This window comes from Cuculus canorus, chromosome 1, assembly GCF_017976375.1.
Source record: "Cuculus canorus isolate bCucCan1 chromosome 1, bCucCan1.pri, whole genome shotgun sequence".
In the NCBI taxonomy this organism is placed as follows: Eukaryota; Metazoa; Chordata; class Aves; order Cuculiformes; family Cuculidae; genus Cuculus; species Cuculus canorus.
The window spans coordinates 117,344,162-117,366,926 of NC_071401.1; the positions used below are offsets into that span (position 1 = coordinate 117,344,162).

A 22,765-nucleotide genomic window follows, 5' to 3' on the forward strand; every position below is an offset into this window, starting at 1 on the left:
TCAAGGCAAGGGCATGGTAGAATGCTTCGTGCCATATATTCTTCAAGCAACATACAGAAAATCTGAGGCTTATTTCCTTGGGTAGGTGAGTGCACCATCACCAGTTTGTGAATCCCAGTTTTGAAGAACTTGCTTAAATTCCAGGTTGGTGGGTGGCAGGTCCAAGGTTCAGCAAAAAGCTGTTGAATGTTTTCCAGGTGATGGGCCTGGGGCCCACTGAATTCTGAGGAAGTGGTTCTCCAAGACGGATTGTGAATTTAAGTTGACCAGAGAACAGCCAGCTGCAGGGAGACTGCTTAGAGAAGTAAACTGCTTTTTATTTGTAAGCCAGGAGCTTACACTTCATCCCATGTGCACAACCATGTTTTGTTTAATGATGTTTGGCTGCATATCAGAAGCTATGACCTGCATTGTATGTATCCAAAGCAGGCAACCCACCAATGGATGCTTTTAATTTTGCTTTACACTTGATGTAGAAACTCTCAAATGGAAAAGGTCTCATGGAAACTTCTGCAACATAAATATACTGAGGAAGTCCAGATAGTTACAATCTGCTCTTCTCGTATCATTTTGAAAGGAAGAGCACAGCTAATTTCCAAATGGGACATGTAGCAATACCAGGATAAAGAACTATGAAAATCTGATTATGAGGTAAAAATTAAAATTCTTGCAAAATGCTAGTTTCCAGAAGATCTTAGTCCTGCTGCTGTGAGAAAATACTTCTAGGGCGAGCTAATTCCCAGTGTTTCACTGCATAGATGGAAAAATTCTTACTAGGTTTTCTTGTAAGTAAGAATGAAATATAGCTATGCTTGGCCCGAGTTTAAATGTCTCTGATTTAATACCACAAAGGGTGCACATCTTAATCTGCAGGCTGTGAGTTCTTCCGTTGTTCTTTGGTTTTTTTTTTAAGCAAGAAGCATGTCTACCAAGGGGAACGGAATGTGATGCACACATGAACAATCAGAACTGTATTCTTTATGCCGCTCTTAGTCTTTAGTATTATCAAGTGTTTTCCCAGCTTTGACAGCAGCAAGATATCCAAGGAGCCAGAAACCTGGAATGTTGCAGGGTAAACTGTAAATAAAGTTACAGGCATACAACTCTGCATTACCTGTGAAAACAGAACCACTGAACAAAATTTAAGTGAAATCTGTGACAAAGTAGCAACCTCATTTGAACTAGTATCTCTGTCTTTCTTCTTTAACTATTTGAGTATCTGTCTACCAAGCTACAGAATGGACTGTTCTTAAAGTTTGCAAGCATAGTGGATAAGCGATTGTTGAAATTTTTTAAGCAATATGTAGGTTTGAGTTCCTGCCTTGGATCCGAATTCATCTGTAAATTACTATTTCAAAGATAAAGGTCTTCCTGCAGATAAGTAATGTAGTTATTTATACATCCTACAGCCCTTAACAATTGTTGGGGTTTTTTTTTAATTACCAAATGGAGTAAATTAAAATGAATACTTTAAGAAAAATTACTGCTAGCTGTAACTCTTGAATTTTGTGTGGTCAAGGATCTGGAGAGAGCCATCTTGCTTAAAATTTAAATACTGCCATATGATGGAAGAAGAGTTAAAAGAGCACTAGGTGAACTTTAAAATTTACTTCAATGTTTATATCTTACAAATAATGATGTAATACTAAAGCAAGGAATTGTTCAAGGAGAAATAGCTGTAAATAGTGCTAGAACATTATTTGTATATTTGGTGTGTTACCTTACAAAAAGAATATTATTGGCACCTTAGTTTAATCTTTGGTGCATTTATTTATTTGCCCAACCTATGGAAGAGACAGAAGTGAATCTCTGTTTCGGAGCCTTCTTACCCACTGTAAAAATACTTTTAACTGACTTGGTGGCCTACCATTTAAAAAAAAAAAAACACAAACCAAAAAACAAAAACAAACAAGAAGTTGTTTCCTAAACAAGACTCAGCCAGGAACATCAAAGCTGAGTCTTGCGGCACCCCTTTCCTAACATACTGTGCCTTACCTTTTCACAAGGGCATGAGGTAAGCAGGGAGTGTCACTCTTCGCTTTGCTGTTCCCATAGGTGTGAAGTTGCCTTATGTTTTTCTTTAGATTTAAGCTCTTAATTTAAGATGTTTGCTACCCTTCTGCAAGCTCTTCGAAGTCAGACTGCAAATATGCAGTCGATATTATTTAATTTGATTTTATTTTAAATAAAGTCCATGAGAAATGTCCGTTTATAAAGCATTCCTAGGGAATTCCTGTACATAATGAATTTGATTTGTACATTCTGCTGGTTTTGTTCAATGTTAGATGTATAAAGTTATGGTTATCTGTCATTAAATAAACTGAGCTTTACAGGGAATTTCAAGCAGCTTTTTTTATTCAAGGGGAAAAAAGCATTACAGAATTACTTACTCCTCTCTAGCATTTAACCTGCCATACAGAGATAGATGTCTGAGCTGAAGAGTTCTAGTACCACCTGCTTTTTAATTTTTGCTTAAGGCTCAAAAAATTGACTTGTATGAGGACAGGAACCCCACTGACCTCTAAGATGTGACAGAACATGGTTATACAGGAGCACAATGTTAACAAAACACTGTATTTATACTGAATTTGCTTTGGCTGCAGGAGCCGTTGGTGTACTCGGCACCCTTTGATACGAAGCTGTAAGAACTTTAGATTGTTTTGGATGTTATTTCTCTTGCTGTGGGTTTCTGTACCACACTGCCATCCCAAAGCAAGCATCTTGCGGCACTTCTGGCTTGGCCCCTGTTCTGGGAGGAATAATAGAGCAGGGGTTCTGGCTTGGAAATTGTCCTCCAGTGTTAACTGTCCTGTCCTGTTCCCGGTCTGGGAACAAATGGCATCTTGTGCTTCTCTGTTTCCTGGCAGAGCGACCTTACGCAATGTCAGTGTTGCAGAAAGGCCAATTCCTTTTCATGATTCATCCTGATTCCTAGGGGAAGTGCTGAGGCCTTTTTAGCATATTAACTCTTCGATGAGCCGGCATAGGTAACCAGGCTAAGTGAGGAAATACATAACGTAAGAAGAAGTGGTTTCAAAAGTAGTGTAGTAACGTGGCCCTACCACTGAGCAACTACTGCTCAACAGGGATACAACTGTACGTGAAAAACAGTGAAATGATATGTGAATAATGCCTATTCCCGACCCCCTTTTCTCTACTTGAGCTAAACTGTGGCATTCCTGGCTGTTAAAAGGAAGAGCCATACATTTCTAAAGTGTTGGAATTGTGTATACATTTAATATGCTACTATTCAGGAGCCAGTCCTACAGCTGCTGCTGAAAACTGCATTGGGAACCTAGCACCTCTTGGGTAATGCTTTACTGATCCCCGTTCTCATTGCAGAGGAGTTCTGTCTCCTAAGGGGAGAGGCCCCATCTCGCTTTACTGCCACCCTCGGGCACTGGGGAAGATGCTTACAAGTCTACTGTGACTCTGAAGGGACTTCTCCTGAAAGTAAGTATGTCCTGCACCCCTATGAAAGGTTTTGTCCTGAGAACAGGATCTCTTGTCTCGAAGTGCCCTGCCTTACAAATTAACTTAGTCACTCAGCACTTTTTGATGTGTAGGAGCCCAAACTCTTACTTGTCACAGCCTTAAATTTTACATGTAAACAAGGATCATGTTAAAAAAAGCATCTGAACAGCAAAAAGTAAAGCACAGCCCAAGATCCTCACTAGTTTCACAATTACTCTTTCTCTTCTTTCTGTTGACCAGCAATAGGACATGAGGAAATAGAATGAAACTGCATCAGGGGAAGTTCAGCTTTGACGTTAGGAAAAGGGTCATCACCAAGAGGCTGGTCGGTCACTGGAACAGGGCTCTCCAGGGAAGTGGTCACAGCACTAAGCCTGTCATAATGTTTTCATTATGACTTGCATTACCTTAAATGAGTAGGCTGGTACTGCAAGGAAAACATAAACATAGGCTCATGACATCAAGTTTCAGTGGAGTTCTTATTGAAGAATCACAAACGCTTTAGTTGTGCACCTGTCTCATCAGGAAATCCAATCCCAAGAACCGCATCTAAGAACTGGGTTCTTACTAGCAAAGGTTTTTAAGATCTGATGTTACAGAATCAAGAAATACGTCCTCTAATTGGCAGCTGTGACAGTCTTCACCACTCTTACCCACTTTGCCTGGCTTAAAGGGGATAGGTATCCATACCAAAACCAAAACCCATGCTCTGTGGAGTTTAAAGGTTTGCTTTGATAATTAAAAATCACTTGGACTCCTACCATTGCACACTTTTAAATGGAAGTTCATAAACAAAAATTTAACACCCTATATACAGAGTTCAATAACAGCTCAGGTTCCATGCTTTTAACCCTATGGATAACTATGCATTGACCCTGAGGCAATGGCTCCACTTCATTAAACGTGAGCAGCTTTCCTAAGGAAGGACTATATAGCTTTTAAGATGCCAATATATCAAAATTAGAGAATAGAACAATAATAAGGAAGGTGTTACCAGGATACAGTAAAAAGCAAATTATTAATTGTCCAGTTTTTACAGTGTTCTAGCATCTCTTGGCACAGGAACTAGACAAATCATAGTGACTTTAGAATGTAACCTTCCCTTCTGCAGCTTAAGGGCAGAACTACCCAGCATTCCTCAATTTATAGTTTTATAATGAAGGAAAAAAAAAACCAAAACACTCTTTTTACAGAACACCTTTTAAGGCTCCTGACTACACAGATAACAAGACTTATCGAAATTCTGTCGCTTCTCCACACAGATTTATCTATCTTCTTATCTTAACAGTAGCCTAGAAAGAGTTGTAGTTACACCAGAGACTTCCAATAGTTCAAACCCTCGGTTTGTCTCCTCAGGAAGCAGAAGCTGCCATTTTCTCCAGTGCTGACTTTTTCTACACGTCTCCTCACAAAGAAAGGTTTGGGAAAGCCACCCCCAGCAAACAGAACTCAGCAATGACTGGAGTTCGCACAAGGAAGTGCTCTACGCATCTAGCAGAGATCAAGCGCATCAGGCCTGAAGGCAGCTGGGGCTGCTGCTGTGGTTGGTCACATTAAGACATGGGAGTTGGTGTTGTCAAAGTTGGCTGCATACTGTAATTGGGTCATACCTGACATGGGAATAAGCCCATGAAATCAAAACTGCATCTGTCAGTCACCTTGCAGACAGGCTGGCTGGGTACTCCTTTCTGCTGATAAAATACAGATTCTGAGAATCTGGACAGTGCTATGCGTTTAAAGGAATGAAATCGGGCATCTGAGGGGCTACACCTGGGACTGCCTGAAACACTGCCTCTCGTAGGCAACTGCACTGTTACGTTCTTTGTTGTTATTATTATTAATATAGGTAGCATTACATGAGTTTGGATCCACTGACAACCCAGCAGCCTGGGTGCAGGGTGGCACAGAGGAGTTACTGGAAAACAACTTATATCTTGTAGTGATAGGACGAGGGGCAATGGGTATAAACTGGAGAGGGACAGATTTAGGCTAGACATAAGGAGGAATTTCTTCACGCTGAGGGTGGTGAGGCACTGGCACAGGTTGCCCAGGAAGTTGTGGATGCCCCATCCCTGGAGGTGTTCAAGGCCAGGTTGGATGGGGCCTTGGGTAGCCTGGTCTGGTGGGATGTCCCTGCCCATGGCAGGGGGGTTGGAACTGGATGATCTTAAAGGTCCCTTCCAACCCAAACTATTCTATTATTCTATGATCTTCACCTAATGCCCTGGATGTTTTGCAAGCTGCTCACATGCTAGGTAAAGCTTTACTGCTAGGCAAGCATAAGCCTTCTGAGATAAAACACACAAGTTACATGGATAGACATTGGAGCCACTGAGGTATACACACCTTGCTACACTAAGCAGCTAAAGGTCTCTACATATCTCCTGGAAGCACTTAAAATAGCTAAATCGGGCAATTTACCAAAAGTATTAGATTCCCAAGTATTCTTAGAAAAAGAACAACAAAAAAAACCACCCCCTCTCCCAACACTATTGTCACCACTACTGTAACTAGAACTTCAAATGAAGTTCTAATGTTCACCTTGACAATCCTATTCAGATCAGTTCTTTCCTGCAAGCATCACACATTAAACATTAGCAGACACTGGTGTCTGTCAAGATCAGGCTTGTTAAGTACTCAGTCCTGAGTGGAGTTAAGCTATCCTGATCAATTTTCTTCTGGGAAGCACCGAGAAGGAAGAGAACTCGTACATCCAGAAAATCGGAACCTCTGCTCACCTTCAGCTGTGATCTAGAACTTGCTGCAGTCTCACAAGGACTAGAATTACATTTATGACCATGGGAGTAAGAAAGATAAATATAACTTTTGCTCTCACACTCACATGGAAGATATTTCCTAGCCTGTCTGCTGTTCCATCTAGCAATTTCCTAATGGATTTTGGAATACCAGGAAATTCTGTCAAAATTAACGTGGAAGATGTTGGTGGTAGGTTGATTAAAAAAGAACAGGTCTCAAAGTAATCCTCTTATTCTTGATCAAAGTTTCCTTTTGCTTTTTCCTAACGCAAGTGACAGAGACAGTATCAAGAAACTACTAAGGAGCAAGATAAAATAGTTCTTCACTGTGAATTACCACTATCTTAAAGGGATTTATTTTGACAAACATAATCACAAGTGATAAAAATAAGTGAAAAGTAAATGCTTCATTTTGCCTTGCCTAGTTCCAGTAACACCCAAATCAGTTTGGAAGTCCTGAAAGTCAGTTTTGAAAGTGTTTCGTTTTGTTTTAAATAAACCAAAGATTTCTGCTATGGAAAAAAAATAATGTAAATGTTTTTATGTTACGTTTATAACAAGGCTTTTAAAGAAAATAGTTACAGGTATTCAACTGCATCAGACTTCAAAAGAAAAAAGATTACACATACAATACAAAAATACAAAAAATATTTCTTAGAACTTACAAACTCAAAAGTCTAAGTGGTCAGAGCTTTCCTAAAATAAAAAAGAAATAATATACTTCAAGATGCACTTTCCCTTCTGCACTTGCACGTTCCACTTTAGCAGGAAGAATGGTTTCAGAGGCAGGACAAAAGCTATTAATATGTTGAACTCTATAACCAGTTCCAGGCTGAAATTAATTTAGTGGTCGACACTATCAGGTATTCGAGCTTAAAAAGAACCTTATGTTTGCTTGAAGGCGAGGTGGGTGTTGCTGTTGGTAACTTTTTGTTTAACCAGTTCCGCTGGTAAAATGCTCTAAAAATACACAATCTGAATTTTAGACAGCCCTTCCTAGGTTTGAAATCCTACAGCACTGTTCTGCAATATGAGAGCTAGGAAATCAACTGACCAGGCTAACGTCATTGTCAAAAATTATTGCAAAAGACAGGCAGATAAGAAAAGGCCGAGTTTTATTCCTGAAGTTGATACTTGTTAGGACTGCAAATACAGGATTCTTCTTTAACCTGATAGTGTCCGCTGAGGTCACAGCATCAAGGCATTTTGTTTTAAATGGCAAGACAGGGAAAGTGCATCTTAGGTTTTTCATACTTAAGCAGTGAGCTACTGATTTTTGGTGTGGCTTTTATTCCTTCTAGCATAGTAAACAAAAATATTTCAACCAAACGTGAAGCTTAATGTACATTAGCTTGCCTTTTTGGTGGTGGCTTTTGTGTACCACAAGGAAATGCTAACAAGCACTACTCAAGGCTAACGATTTAAGAGGAGTACACTGAAAATACTGATTTACCTTTGTAGTAAATATTCTTTACAGACTGTATCTAATATACAGACAAGGCCCATTTCCTTAGGATGAAAGAGGCCACAGAAGGTTACACATCCTACATGAAGTCTTAAACAAAATTAGAGCTAAGTTACCAGAGCCACTCAGAGCAACATAATTCCTAGTTTGCAGAGACTTAACAAAAGGTGACAGGAAGGAGAAAAAAAAAATCCAGGTTCTTATTATTTCCTGCATAACTTCATATTCAAAGTAATAGTCCAGTAACACTTCTAGCACGAGACAATGCTCACTCTCTTTTTGCAGTATTCCTAGGAGTCAACTGTTTCTCTTGTTACTAAGAGGGAGCCGAAAGTGAGAATGCCAGTGCATTCAAAGTTAACCTGATTAAAGAGACAGTAACCTTTTTCATCCACCTTAATTAACCACTGATAAAAAAAAAAATAAAAATTAAAATCTTAAAAAGGTACCACTCCAATTTCTTTATTATCTGAACCTTTTGAAACTAATCACATGGAACTACAAAATTAGCAAATGCCTTGAAATCTGTATACAAAACATAAATTACCTCTAATTTCAAACTCAGTTATTAGTGTACCACTCAAAATCTTAAAAAAGTGGCTCCAAAGATAGTCTTATACCATTCTTAAAAAAGGAAACTGTTCCTTTAATGTTACACCCTCCCCTCCCCCCAAACACCCAACTCTCAATCCACATCATTTAGTTATTTTCGTGGTCATGGACATTTCCAAGATGAGACTTTATATTTCGTTCCCATAGCTTCTGGTTGTCAGAAAAACCATGCTTTCCTTTGTTGAAGGAATTTGGTCCTGCTGAGGTTGGTGTATCCCTGTGAAAAGTGAAACAAGATCAACTGAGAAAGTCAGTTCAACTATAGTAGTTTGTGCAACATGACACTGAAAACACCACTTCCAAGTCCAGCCCACTGCCAGAGCCTACGAGACATTTCTTTCTTTCTGTTACATCAGGAGACCTCACTATTAGCAACTGTAAGCTGACCACAGATTTCTCTGTAGCAAGTCAAGACAGAGCAATGAGATGGAGCAGCAGAGGAGGCGGGAGTGGCAGTAACTGCTGCCAGTTATAAAGAATTTGGTGCAAAGGTTATAAAACTGAGGATTACATAAAATTTGCCACTGGAGAAAAAACCCCCACTGCATAGCAGCAAGCCTCCAGGGGACTGACCAACTTTAACAGCAATTTATCATGATAAAACATTTTCAAAATATACATGCTCTAAGTTCATCTCTAACTTAAGTGAAGCCTCCTGTGAAAACATATCTATTTATTTCAGGATTGGCCCTATACTGTGTCAACTCTGTGGCAAGCAGAAGAGTTGTATTTGTTTTAAGAGTAAACAAGCTATTCTTTGCCTCTCTGAAAGAGATAATTTTCACCTCCCTCTTGCACAGGAGTTTAAAAATCTGAGCAGACTACCCTACTTCAGGGCAGTTTATGAAATGGAGATCTAGAAAGATACAAAGTTTAGCAGCAAGCAGGAACTCCCACCTACTACCTTTCCAAGAAGAAAAATTGGCTTCTATTTAATATAGAATCAATTTCTTCCTCAGAAAGAAAGTGGCAAATAAGATTCAAAGCGCAAATATAAGAGTATTGCTTTTTAAACTACAGCTGAAACATTAGAAAATGCCTACATTAAAATGTTATTGTTTCTGAAGAAAAAACTTTTTGAACCTATTATATCTTCCTGTATTTCTAAACCATCTACAAGATCTGACCTGTGCTGGAGAAGGTATTCCCATATGCTGACCCTTCTCCAAACCAATAAAAGCTGACCTACCTTCCAATGTTCTTCATGCGCATCTTGGCTTCTGGAGGCATTTCTTCTGGTTCGCTCTACAGAAAGAAGGAGGTTAGAGTGTGGCTGGCTGGTATCTTTCAAACATTTCAAATGCCTGATAAGATTAAAAAAAAAATGGACTACAGCCCTACAGGTAAGCAAAGTGACTTAGGACAAGGCAGAGGTTCTACAAGCTTATAGAAAGAAATACAAATTCCTTTGCTCGCCTCTGTGCAAGAAGGAACAATAGCACAATAATAAAATACTTAGCAAACCAGAAGAAACACAACTCCTCTTCACCACCCCTTTATCAAACCCAGAGAAAGCAGTCATTAATTCAAATTATGTTGTACATCTCATTTTCTGGGAAAAGTTTTCAGCACTCTAACAATTTCTTGAACCAACACAGAGCTACAAAGTTGCACATTCTTAAACAGAAACACAGAGATGTTTCTAGGATGAAAATCCCTGAGATTTATGTAAAGGACCTTAAATGACCCACCGTCCGCCTAACTTTAACCCACACCAATGGTACTTTAAATTGTGTTCATCACTGTCTTAATACTCACATCTTCATCTTCATTGAAAGCTGCTGCTACAGAAAGGGTTTTTGGAGCAAGGGTTGGAACAGGCTCTTTAGGCTTCTGAAAAAGACCAAATGCACACATAAATTAAGTTCACTAACTTATGAAAGCCGCCCTCGGCATTTTAAATATTTTGGTAAAATGAAGTTGAACATCTTCACTGAAACGGCAGTGAGGGGGGAAAGTGTTTTTGTTTGACTCAACCAGATAAAGGTTTCTCTCTCATGAAAAAGGCAAATGGCTACTCATTTGTGAGAGAGACATTCTGAAAAGCAAGCTGAGCCCTCTCATATTACAACTCCCTACAAACAAGTCTTAACTTTCTAGCACTGCAGGGGTATGCAGCCACTGGTGCATGACATGAACAATTAAATCAGAACTTGAATAAGTTGTGGTGTTCAAAATTTTACTATGTCATTGTTTCCATTATTCTTTTGGAGTATTCTTATCCATCAATGCCAGGAAAATGAATATATTTATGTTGTTAAAAGATGAGAAAATATTAGCTTTCTGGCTTAAAATAATACTTTTAAAGTAGCATCAGTGTGCATCACACAGTCTGATTATTATGAGGTTCCTTTAAAAAGTATTGCTTTGATTTCCAATACCTTCCTCTACTTAAAATGCAAGAAGCTATTAAACTCAAAACTGTTACATAAAACACAGCAGAGATATCAAAAGTGTAACTTTGAGACCTGTAAGAAAGCACTGAGTCATCAGTAACAGTCTGCTTTTGCAGTAATGCCAATTATCTAAATCAATAACATACACAGCTTCCTTCATTTTGACCTTATTGGTCATTATTTCATAGACAGTCAGTTTCGAAGGTGATGCTGCAGCAGAGCCCTTATATGACTGTCTACAGCGGTTCCTCACCAATAGTGTATAATGGATAAATACTGCGCCATTTTTTAAAGCATCAGCTCCACAGGAATGAGTAACAAACTAAGGGAGTAAAAAATGACTAAAAAGAAACAGGATAAGTTTTAGCACTGTCCAATCTGGTGCTCTGTCAGTTACACACTGAAGCCAGAACTCCTAGGCCAAATGTATTGCCGCTGGAAGTATCTTTCTGCATGAGAAATCAGAGCTTGCTAGTGGCTCAGAAAAGACAGCTTTGTCAATTTTTCCAAAGTCTGAGCTGACCTGATTGCATTTATACCCTAGAATGCTGCCAGCCCACGTGTCCCTCCCATCTCAAAATAACAGAGCGCTCTTTTCATCTTCTGCAGATCTGCAAAATGCAGGCATTGCAGGTGCAAGCCTTTCACGATTACAGTTTGAACTTAATCCAGACAAGGATTTATAACGTATCCATCACAATGGTACGTGGGCAGTATAAATTAACCGTATTAAACAGAGAGGCAGCATCTGGGTTGTCCTTGCCCAAGCCAGTAGAGGACTACCATGGTAGTAAAGGGAAGCATCAGATCCACATTTGAAGAAGCATAAGGATACCTTGTACAGGGCAATAAAGGGGATCAGAATTCTTAGAAACCTGTTTAACCAACCAAGCCTCATCTCCTGCATACAGTATGACCTAAAATGGGCAAAGACATGAAAAATAAACCATGCTTCCCCACATTAAAATAAGGTCTTTGGAGTGCAAGACGACCTATTAAGCCATCTAGGAGAGCACCTGCTTTCTTCTAGCTTTAAGCAGCCTATCCAGTGAAGCTCCCAGCACTCACTTCAAAGTAGCCTGATCAGTTTAAGAAGTCTGCTCATTTCCCTCAGGAAATTATTCCAGGCTTATCAAATCTCATTAAAAAACTATTTTGTATGTTCAAAGATCTAGAGTTTATTTCAATCAAGCCTCATGCTTCCTAAGACAACTGACCTGGTATTAACCACCTTGGAGTACTTACACATGCACAGCTAGCTGACCCTGCAATGCTTTCTTAAACTTTATCCAAGTTACCCTCATGTAACTCAAGGCTTTCCTTCCGCAAGGAAGCCTCCCCAAAGTACCGCCCCGTTTGTCTCATTTTCCCTAAAATTAAAACCCCTCAGACAACTTACATTTGCTGCTAGTTTGATCGATATTGCAGATGCCTTCTTTGCTGTCTGACTGCCTATGGAAAATCCAAACTTGGACATTTTGGCAGGAGCAGGCTTTGTGGCGAAGTCTTCAGCTTCTTCATTAGCTGCCCGTTTCTCTGCGCTGCGACTCGAACTTTCTCCTCCATTACTGGAAGAAACAGTCTTAGTTTTCACAGGTTTTTCTGCCTCTTCTTCAGGTCCTGGTGAAGTCGAAACAACTTACCAAGATGAGCTATTTTTACTGAGCAGATTGATGGGAGCAGCAACCTCAAAAAGCATTATACTTTGAGTGCATTAGGTAAGGTGTTTTTAGTGACAGTAGTTTCCACCAAGGTACATTTAGTGGACAGCAAAACACAAAGAAGAGAAGAAACTGCAAATACTCCACTACTTGTAAAGAACTTCTTGTGTATGAGCCAGGAAAACAATCTTGAAGCACCATCTCTTTATTTAGTACGGAAGTCAAAGTTCAGGTAGTAAATTAAATGTAGATCACTAAGCCTTTTTAAGGTTTAAGATGCCATAGATAAGCTTTCATAATTGGTATCCACTTCCAAATCTATAGTAGACAACCTAATTTAAAATGTAATCTACTGAATTTCTACAAAAACATGTCCATGCCAGTCTCTAGGCTTGGCTGGCACAACTCTAAAATTATGGAAGTGACTACAGGGAGGCTGGCTGTCTCAATCATGTTTCAAGTCACTGCTTGTCCGCATCTCATCTGTAATAAATCTGCCAAGCTCTGCTTGAGGAAGGAATCAGCACTAGAAAAACATATACATAGATTTCACCTTTGCTGTTTTTTTAAAAGTAAAGTAGTGGAAAACATAGCAGCCGAACAACGATCCACAGAGAAAAAAACTCAAATCACATTTTCATTGCTGTACACTCAGCTTCTTCAGCTACAGCAAGAGACAAAGGTGTCCTTGGAAAACTCACACTGAATGGAGTAACTGCTTCAGCAAAAATACATTTCTCTGCTGCTGCAATAAGAAAACCACTGCAGTAGCAGAAGGAAAAAAAAAACCCAACCCTGCAAATTGGGGAATGGACAGGAAAGTGCTCATACTATCAGTCTAAGGAAAAATGGAGCTAGCACCAGTTCCTCGTTATACCAAGTAGAGAACAGGGCTCTCCATGCACAGCAAATTCACACCATGAGGGAAGAAAGCTCTTTGCGCTGTTCTCTAACTGCAAAAAGCTATTAAGTAAAATAAAGCAGTGGAGAGAAGTTAGTCTGAACTTGGGCTCAACAAGATTGTAGCTCTGTGAAAAAAGGAAGCAAGTGACATTAGGAAAAAAGAAAAACTAGAGACACCATCTATATATTTTTTCAGCTACTTCCCAAATCACAAGCAGCAGAGTATTTCTATTCCACTCTTCTAGCTATCAAGATATTAAGTGACTGGAACAAAAACTGAGTTATTTTTCTCCTTTGGGAACATGGCAGATCATAAAAAAAAAATTAATAACTTTAATCAATTTTGCTTTATTAAAAAAATAGTACTAATCTGCACCACTAGAAATTGGACCCAGAAAGTACAGATAGGAAAGTGACAAATAAAGGAGGAAAGAAAAACAAACAAAATTTATACAAGTGACCTTAGGTACTCATTGCTGTCTTAGCACAGTTTTCCAGACAGCAGTCTGCAAGCCTATGAGCCGTTCTTTACAGCTAGTTCATGAAATCACATCAAACAGAATATTTAATTACAAGTCCAGTTTAGGTACACTACAGACTATATGGTAATTCAAGGGTAGGTAGAAGATTCGTTGACCTTAAAAGTGTTGGAATTGTGGGCCTAAAAGTCTTCTTTTTCATAAGATATAAAATCCACAGCAGCCCAAATCTCAGGGCACACTGGACCAGTCCAGGTCCCTAAGCTAATCCAAGCTTTAAGCTAATTACAATACAGCTTGCTTCTTAGGCTGCAAATCGTAGAATATTGCTAAGCACAAGATGAAACCAAAAACAGTCTACCCACGTTTTCCCTCAAAAATACTAACTAGCCTCTCTCTGGAAATTAGAAAATTACATTTTTTTCAAGACATTTAGGCCTCTTTATTGTTTTTTTTCTAGAGCTCTCAAGGAGGTCATACTTCACCTACAAAAAGCACCTGCACTATTAAAAAAAATTAGTCTGACCAATGCTCTTTTCATGAACAACATTGATAAAAAGCTGGCCTACTTCACAGATGAGCTTTTCTTGTATCAACAAGCTAGTAAGTGAACAACTTCCACTGTCTAGGTGGTTTAAGTGACAAACACTGCCACTGTTAATTGCACAGCAATTTCAGTATCTCTTGCCTCTGTGGGAACAAACCAGTTACAACTAAGTTCACTTTAAGGTAAATCCCTCTGATCTTGGTAAAAGCTAACCACTAAATTGCTTCCAAAAATTATGAAGGAATGACTATCCTTAGGGCCGATGTACCACAACTCATTAAGACCATGTTCCAGCACACCAATCCACACAAGACAGTACAGATAACTGACACACTGATGCTGCCCAGTTACTGAATTCCTAACAACAAAAAAAAAACCCAACCAACCAAAAAAAATCAAAGACTCCAACAGAGAATCAAGAGTCACAGGACTACATAAAAATCTGGTATTACTCTTCATATTTTAGTGATTATCACAAATAACAGTCACTGTTGAGGCTATCCTAATTGGTTTACAAGCTTAATTTAAGCTTTAAACAGATCAAAGAAATGCTTTCTGCCTACAGATATAGTTAAACCAAAAAAAAAAAAAAGAAGGAAAAAGAAGCTTTATCTTTGAAAAGCCGCTATCTCTTCAGTTTTAACACAGGGGAAGAAAGAAGAAAAGAAATACATGGCTAAAAAATTTAGGAGAACTGATAATAAGCAATACGGATAACGAAAGGAATGTTCAAGTCATAATACTATAAAACCAAACAAAAAACCTCGCAGATTGATGCCAAGCAAAAAAAAAACCCTAGGATGCTTAAAGCAGCAGGTAAGGCACATTCTCAAAAAGGTACCATAGCTGTTAAAAGTCAATCTTTAGGACACTTTGTTCATCCTTACTAACAGCAAAGACTAAATTTCTCTCAATACATGACAGGACTGCTCTGTATACGCATTAGAGAGAGAGAAATAGAAAAAGGAACCTTAAAGATCATCCAGTTCCAAACTCCCTGCAAAATGCAGGGACATGTCCCACCAGACTAGGCTGCCCAATGCCACATCCAACCTGGCCTTGAACACCTCTGGCCACCGGGCAGCCACAACTTCCCTGGGCAACCTGTGCCAGTGCCTCACCACTCTCATCAGCAAGAAATTCCTCCTTACGTCTAGTCTAACTCTGCCCCTCTCCAGTTTATACCCATTGTCCCTCATCCTACCACCACAAGCCTTTGTGAATAGTCCCTCTCCAGCTTTCCTATAGCCCCTTTCAGGTACTGGAAGGTCGCTATAAGGTCTGTCCAGAGCCTTCTCTTCTCCAGGCTGAATAACCCCAACCCTCTCAGCCTATCCTCGTATGGAAGGTGCTCCAGCCCTCGGATCATCCTTGTAGCCCTCCTCTGGACCCGTTCCAACAGCTCCATATCCTTCTCACGTTGAGGATTCCAGAACTGGACACAATACTCCAGATGAGGTCTCACAAGAGAGGAATAGAGGGGCAACCTGTGCCACTGCCTCACCACCCTCGGCGTGAAGAATTTCCTCCTAATGTCTAATCTAAGTATCCCCCTCATCCTATCACTACAAGCCTTTGTAAACAGTCCCTCACCCTCTTTCCTGCAGCCCCTCCAGGTGCTGGCAGGCCTCTATAAGGTCTCCCCGGAGCCTTCTCTTCCGAGGCCAAACACTTCCAGCTCTCTCCCGAGTTATCCCCAGGCGCGGTGGGCGGGCCCCGGCGCAGCCCTCCCCGCTCCCCGCCCGTCCGACCCCCTGCGCCCCGCACTCCCTCGCTGGGGGCCCGTCCCGGCCCCGCTGCCCGCCCCGCGGCGAGAGGCGCTCGGTGTTCACCTCCTCCGGGCTGCGGCCGCTTCACCTTCTCCCCCTCAGCTCTCCCGTCCGCCATTTTCCCCGCCGCCACCGCCTCCCGGCCCGCGCGTGCGCCAACGCCCCCTCCCCGGGTCCCCCCGCCCTGCGCCTCCGACCATAGAGACGCGCAAGTGGAGGGCAGAGCGGCACACCTCGCCCCGCCCCTCCGCAGCGCCTCTGCTGCCCGCTATCCAGCACCCGACCATAGAGAATGACGAAGGCGGAGACCAGAGCGGCCCCCTTGCACTGACGATTGCGGAACCTTTAGTCTCCGAGTCGGCAGGGAATGGCGAGAAAGTTCCGGGAGACGCTGCTCTGACGCTCTTCCGGCTCGTTGCTGCGCGAGGTCCACGTGCACAGCGCTCCCTTCCGCGGGCTCAGCGTCACCCCTGGGGACAGCGATGCGGGGTCTGTCCCCAAGCCAGGGGCTCCCCCTGCCCGGCCCCCCCCGCGCCTGGGAGCGGGCGTCGGACATCATGGGGGCAGCGCAGCCTCCAGCCTCTGCCGGCGACGGGCACGGCCTCGCCACCCACGCATGGGATATCTTAAATCAGCCCTTGGGAACTGCATTCCCTGCTCCTAGTTGTTTGGCTTTTTGAATTTTGAGGACAAACTCCACCATCTGCCATAATTAATGGACAAGCTGGAGAAGTGGGCCAGTGTGAACCTCACGAGGCAATCCACGGTTTCAGTACAGGATGAGATGATTGAGAGCAGCCCTGCAGAGAGGTTGATAAGAAGCTCGACATCAACTGGCAATGTGCGCTCACAGCCCAGGCCAAACCATAACCTGGGCTGCGTCAAAAGAAGCGTGGCCAGCAGGCTGAGGGAGGTGATTCCAGCCGTCTATTCCCCTCTTGTGAGACCTCACCTGGAGTACCGTGTCCAGTTCTGGAATCCTCAACATAAGGATACGGAGCTGTTGGAACAGGTCCAGAGGAGGGCTACAAAGATGATCAGAGGGCTGGAGCACCTCCCATATGAGGACAGGCTGAGAGAGTTGGGCTTGTTCAGCCTGGAGACGAGATGGCTCCGGTGAAACCTTCTAGTGGCCATCCAGTACCTGAAGGGGCTACAGGAAAGCTGGAGAGGGACTATTCACAAAGGGTTGTGGTGACAGGACGAGGGGCAATGGGTATAAACTGGAGAGGGGCAGATTCAGACTAGACATAAGGAGGAACTTCCTCAGAATCAGGGTGGTGAGGCACTGGCACAGGTTGCCCAGGGAAGCTGTGGCTGCCCCATCCCTGGAGGTGTTCAAGGCCAGGTTGGATGGGGACTTGGGCAGCCTGGTCTAGTGGAGATGTCCCAGCCCATTGTACGGGGTTTGGAACTGGATGATCTAAGGTCCCTTCCAACCCAAACTATTGGACTATTCTGTGGTTCTGTGATTAACTTCAAATGCTGGAGTATTCAACTACACTAATAAATCAGAAAGATTTAAGTGCTTGTAAGGCACCGAGAAATCCATCCTAATCCCAAAGGCAGCAAAAAGAACTGCACTCAACAGTGTGTCCACCATAGCTCCACAGCCTGAACATGGGCTTTCAGAGAGACTGACCCAAGTTTTCTGCTCTAAGAAACGTTAAAAGGCTCTCTGCTCCTGTACTTAGCAACAGGAGTGTTCATTAAGGTTCTAATAAGTTTGGGAAATCTGCATTACACAGACTGAAACCACAGCCACTCACAGTTAAGAGTCTTACACAAAAGTACCTAAGGTTTTTTTTTTGGCAGGGTAAATAAAATTTGGGTTATTCCTTCCAAATAGGGACTTAATTTGTGCCAGATGGGACACCCAGAAACCAACAGTGAAGCTCCCCAGATTCATGCTAGGTTTTAAGCATGTGTTTTCAGTTCAGTTATCAAAGGTCGCTTCACCAACATACCAAAAGAGGATTCAGGAAGTAATGAGGAAAGGTCTCCTTATTTCCTCTCAGCTAACCTTCTGGAAGATGACTGTGGATGGCCTCCACCTGCTGCAAACCCAAAGCTCTGAGGTGTTCTCTCAAGAACCACCTTTGCACTCAGTTACAATCACCCTTGTCCCAGCATGGCTCAACAGAACAGGTTTATATCCTTTGTACAGAGAAGTTTTCTATAACAGATTATCTCATTTCTCTTACATGTTCAGTGTGTGAATAAATTCAAACAGCTCAAATACTAAGGTGTTTTTTTTTTAAAAAATCCCTAACAGCGGTCCCTTCCAATCTGACCAAAAAACAAAGGCATTTTTAAATAGCTGAATTCATTTCCAGAAGCCTGGAGAAACTGGAGCATTCAAGGGCACAGTTTGCCAATAATAAATCCTTCTTTTTCTCATCACTCTACTTTTGTGTTAGCTTCTTAGAGTAGTTCTTGACAAATTGCTTTCGTACCCCTTCCTGTCTCTTTCCAAGTTTCAGTGTGTTGATGAGGTTTAAGCTTTTTTTCAGTTCATGTACAGACTTGTTTACAAAGCCACAGTATTTCCTTTTCGGAACGAATTCCAGAGCCTTCTTCCAGTCTCCAGTATCTTTCAAGGTTAGTAAGATATGCATCATTTGATCCAGTGTGAGATTTTTCGCACCAGTATTCCAAAGCAAGTACTTCTCCAATGGAAGGGCCGCAGTCTCCAGCCCCAATCGCTTTGCCTGTGCTAAAGAGACTCCTGTTTTTATGCTCTTGTCAACCATTGACCCGACAATATAGATTTTATCATGATCGAATCTTTTCATTACTTTGGGAGAATCAGCAGTCAGATAGATAAGCTTATCCTTTGGAAAGACATCTGTGTAGCACTGGTCTGTCACTGTGATAAGCAATTTGCCCCACGACTCTTTGTAATGCTTGATAAGTATCTTATGGTAGAGGCTGTTCTCTTTGAAGTTACAGAAGTGGATGTGGAACGGATCCACAGATCTTCGATTGCAGCCTTCACTGAGTACCAACTGTCTTACTGTGTTTGCAACTTCTTGGACAGACATATCTTTTTCGTAAGACATGTCAAATACTAGAGGCTGGCCAAAGATCATAGACTGAGCAGCCCTCCAGCTGTATGCTTTATCCATATTGTTGGTCCACAGGCATATGTGTGAATTCCTTTTGGTCTCATCAGTTTTTGGATCTCTCTCTTGTGATTCCAGTCTCCTTTTCCTTTTCTCCTCCATCTTTCTTTTGTCGCTTTTCTTCTTAAGTTCTTTGAGATGCAAAAACTTTAAATACTTCTTTTTGGCTGACTTGGTAGGACATTCAATAAAGGTTTGTAGCTGTTCTTCACTCATATTTTCTGGAACTAATCTGCCAGCTAGTCTCCACATATCCAAAATCTCACGTGCAGAAGCCAAACTGGAAGGCTCCTGATGCTCAGAGACCGTCTCACTAACTTCTTCTTGCAACCCAGACTTCATTACCTTTTTCCAGGCATCCAAATCTAGTTTTTCTGAGGAACTGCACGAATTGTCCTGCTTCAGGAAAAGTGATAAACTCAGAGTTCTACTGAGTGGAAACAAATCCTTTTTCATCCCATGTTGTGCAGCAAATGGAAGGACAGAGCTTCTTAGAATTTTTTTCAGAAGCACGTTGGCAGACTGCATACTGGGACGTGCTGTATGTGCTGTGTCCAAGCACTTATCTGCTGAACACAAAAAAAAAAAAGGGGGGGGAAAAAAAAAACCTTGTCAGTAACTATGGAGAAAACACACACATATTTTCATCCGTAGTAACACTGACAGACAATAACTTACTTCTTGGATAACACTAGAAATTCTTGCTTCCACTATTGCTGTTCCACTGTTTGCTAAATAAAAACAGCATGTGGCACTGCTGTGAACAGACATGGCCAGCTCTGCTTCTTAAGACAGCTACACTTACTGCAACTCAAAACATAGTCAAAGAACCTTTAAGTAGTGTCTGAAATCTATTTAAATTATCTGTATCACATGACAAAAACCTTCACAGCCAAAGCAAGCAAAATGCTGCGTGGAGACTGCAAATATTTTCATACATGTCCAGAGGTGCCTACCTAATCTACCTATACTGAGAAATAAGTGATAAGATGCTTTATCTTGTAACATCCTCTGGAACAGCTCTTATCACTAGCACATTTTTGGCTTTTACCATTATATTCTGGCAAAGCTCTGCTACCAGGGTTTCCCTCTTCTGTGCTTTTCCACATTGCAGGTCAAGTGGAACTGCTACAACTACTGCTGCTATAGTTTTGCTAAGCTAATACTACCATCAATGAAGGCACTCTTATGTCCCCTGAACCCCTTGTTCCTGGCTCTGGAACCTGTCCAAGCATCCACATAGCGACACTACAAGCCAAATCAGAGACTTGAATTTAGGGACAGCTAACCAGGAGATGGAGAAAGGTAAAAAAATCCAGTTATCATCCCACTCAGATGAGCTTCCATGTCTAATTCACCGGACACCTCCTAGAAAGGAGATGAAAGAATAAGCAACCAGCATAGGAAAAGACTATCTTTTTTCTTTTGGTGAAGCTGCCTGTGAATTTGACGTTGGCACATAAAGCTAGGGACATGAAACCCACAGTCCCACTGATTCCATAAACATTAAATGTAAAAGGTCTGCAGAAAGAAAAAACACAAGGATTGTTTTAATATTTTCCTCGTTCTATGCAAAACTACTTAAGTAAAAACAGTGAAATTTCAGTGTTTGAGAAAACATCATTTAGCCAAAGCATGAAAATTAGCTCCAAATTAAAAAAAAAAAAAATTTCATCATCTCCCTAATAACTTAGCACCTGAAAACAACCAGATATACAGAAGTTAAATCTAAATTGAGGTTATATATATACATCTGTCCAGATAAAGAGCTACAGAAAGAGCAGCATGTTATTAGGAAACATTACATAAACTGGCATGCATTTTAACAATACTGCAATTGGTCAAATTGCTGACTGACCACTCATTTTCTACTGTCCTTAAGATTAAATGAACAAAAAAATCCTAAGAATGTGAAGTTAAGAGAAAACTCGTGCTACAATAGACCTGTTCATAATTTTACATTTAAGTGTTAAAATTACTGGCAAAAGTAAAAATCAAAAAGGTATGTTGTCCAGCCTGGGGAAATCAAGGGATCGGTTTCTGAGTTAACTTACATTACCCGAGCTCCGATGAAGTCAGTATTTGAAAGGCGGATTTAGACAATCTGAATATTGCCTGACAGCTTTAGTAACAGAGTTTTTCAAACAAGACATCAAGTTATCTGCAATTTATAGATAACATGACTAATAAAGTGGTGTGAATTCACCTGAAGAGCCGCCATTTTATGTTGAACAACTCTGGCTGTCCACAACAATTGGATGACAGATTTTGACAAAAGCCAAGCTACCTTTCAGTGTACCCAGCATGCACCCTACTCTGTCGTTACTGCAAGAACTACTCTAAATCTCTTCGAAGAACCCCAATTTCTAGGACTGATTTTTTTTTTTCTCATTTTTTCCAGCATTGATACAGAAAATGCTGGCAAATAAATTCTCTTCTGGAGTTTTAGAAAGCAAGCATCCTTTAATGCAGGCCTAGGCAACATGAGCGAGTGACCTCCAGTAATCCTGTGCAGCAAAACAAGAGTTGGTTACAGAATGTATTTCCTACTTACATGCGTCTGTATAAAGTTTCCCAGCAACCTTATGCATATTCTATTACTTTCCAAGGACTAATTTTAATGTTATTATAAACTTCACAACAGTCAAATCGCTTGATAATTGGAGCTGGCCCCAGCTCTCTGTCTGACCTTGCATTTGAGGTAGAGAAATACTGCAAACAGAGATGATTACAGAAGCCACATCTGTTCAGCACAGATCGTATTTAACACAAGATGTTACCATGTACAAAAGAATGAAGAGTGTAACAGTGTCTGGAAAAACACTATTTGAAAAAAAACACGCTCTCAGAGGGACATTCTGTCCAACTTTCAAAAAATAAAGTTACTTGGATGAAAACTTAACTCTACATTAACTTAAATAAAAATATTCCACTTTTTGTAATAGATGACAATTGGCTGAGGGTCACGGGGGACAACTTCGCATTCCAAACACTCTCCTTCTGCCGCCAGCCCTGAAGCCTGCCCGCTCGCCATGGGCACCCCTGGACACCCGTTCCTACCCACGCCACCCGTGGACACCCATGGACATCTGTGCCCACCTACAGACTCCCACAGATACTCATGGACACCCTTGGACACTCATAGATACCCACGGACATCCGTGCCCACCCATGGACACCTGTGCCCACCCACGGACAACTTTGGACACCCGTGGACACCTATGGACGCCCACAGATACCCATGGCCAAGCGCCGCGGGTCAGGGTGGACAACCTCGCCCACAGCAGTCGCGTTTGCCCCCTCGCTGAAGGTGTTCAAGGCCAGGCTGGATGAGGCTTTGAGCGGCCTGATCCGGCCGGAGGTGTCCCTGCCCATGGCAGTGGGACTAAAACTGGATGATCTTTAAGGCCCCTTCCAACTCACTCTCTGATCTCCTCGGCGGCGCCTCCCGGGGCCGGGAAAACCTTCTCCCCTGCAGGGGCTACCCCTACCGCTTCCCCAGCCCCACGTCCTCACCACCGCGCACGCACCCCGTGCGCGCTCTAGGGGGGTAATTCTGCGCGTGCGCGCCGAGGGTA

General features: G+C 41.7%; 2 protein-coding genes across 4 annotated transcripts; both read right to left on the reverse strand.

The window, feature by feature from the left end:
* Nucleotides 1–142: 142 nt before the first annotated feature.
* Nucleotides 143–16,240, reverse strand: PCNP (PEST proteolytic signal containing nuclear protein). 2 transcript variants are annotated; one of them, XM_054065963.1, is made up of 5 exons: nt 16,126–16,240; nt 12,103–12,323; nt 10,066–10,140; nt 9,497–9,552; nt 143–8,524 (listed from the first exon to the last, which is right to left on the reverse strand). In XM_054065963.1, exons 1-5 carry the CDS (start codon nt 16,178–16,180, stop codon nt 8,395–8,397), a joined length of 537 nt encoding a protein of 178 aa, XP_053921938.1. In that variant the 5' UTR covers nt 16,181–16,240; the 3' UTR covers nt 143–8,394. The 2 variants fall into 2 exon arrangements, with proteins under 2 accessions (XP_053921938.1, XP_053921945.1); XM_054065970.1 differs by lacking the exon at nt 16,126–16,240 and adding an exon at nt 12,347–15,864 and having other exon boundaries at nt 12,103–12,271.
* Nucleotides 16,241–16,364: 124 nt separating this feature from the next.
* On the reverse strand, nt 16,365–22,750 carry TRMT10C (tRNA methyltransferase 10C, mitochondrial RNase P subunit). Of its 2 annotated transcripts, none has more exons than XM_054065943.1 (2): nt 22,611–22,750; nt 16,365–19,753 (listed from the first exon to the last, which is right to left on the reverse strand). In XM_054065943.1, exon 2 carries the CDS (start codon nt 19,713–19,715, stop codon nt 18,468–18,470), a length of 1,248 nt encoding a protein of 415 aa, XP_053921918.1. In that variant the 5' UTR covers nt 19,716–19,753; nt 22,611–22,750; the 3' UTR covers nt 16,365–18,467. The 2 variants fall into 2 exon arrangements, with proteins under 2 accessions (XP_053921918.1, XP_053921925.1); XM_054065950.1 differs by having other exon boundaries at nt 16,365–19,756; nt 22,611–22,743.
* Nucleotides 22,751–22,765: the final 15 nt, after the last annotated feature.

Excerpts from the sequence above, each read along its gene's own strand:
- PCNP (XM_054065963.1), bottom strand. The coding sequence starts at position 16,180 with ATGGCGGACGGGAGAGCTGAGGGGGAGAAGGTGAAGCGGCCGCAGCCC. Across the intron at positions 9,553-10,065 it reads CTTTCAATGAAGATGAAGAT|AGCGAACCAGAAGAAATGCC; the intron begins GTGAGTATTAAG and ends TTCTTTCTGTAG. Across the intron at positions 8,525-9,496 it reads CGCATGAAGAACATTGGAAG|GGATACACCAACCTCAGCAG; the intron begins GTAGGTCAGCTT and ends CACTTTTCACAG.
- TRMT10C (XM_054065943.1), bottom strand. The coding sequence starts at position 19,715 with ATGCAGTCTGCCAACGTGCTTCTGAAAAAAATTCTAAGAAGCTCTGTC.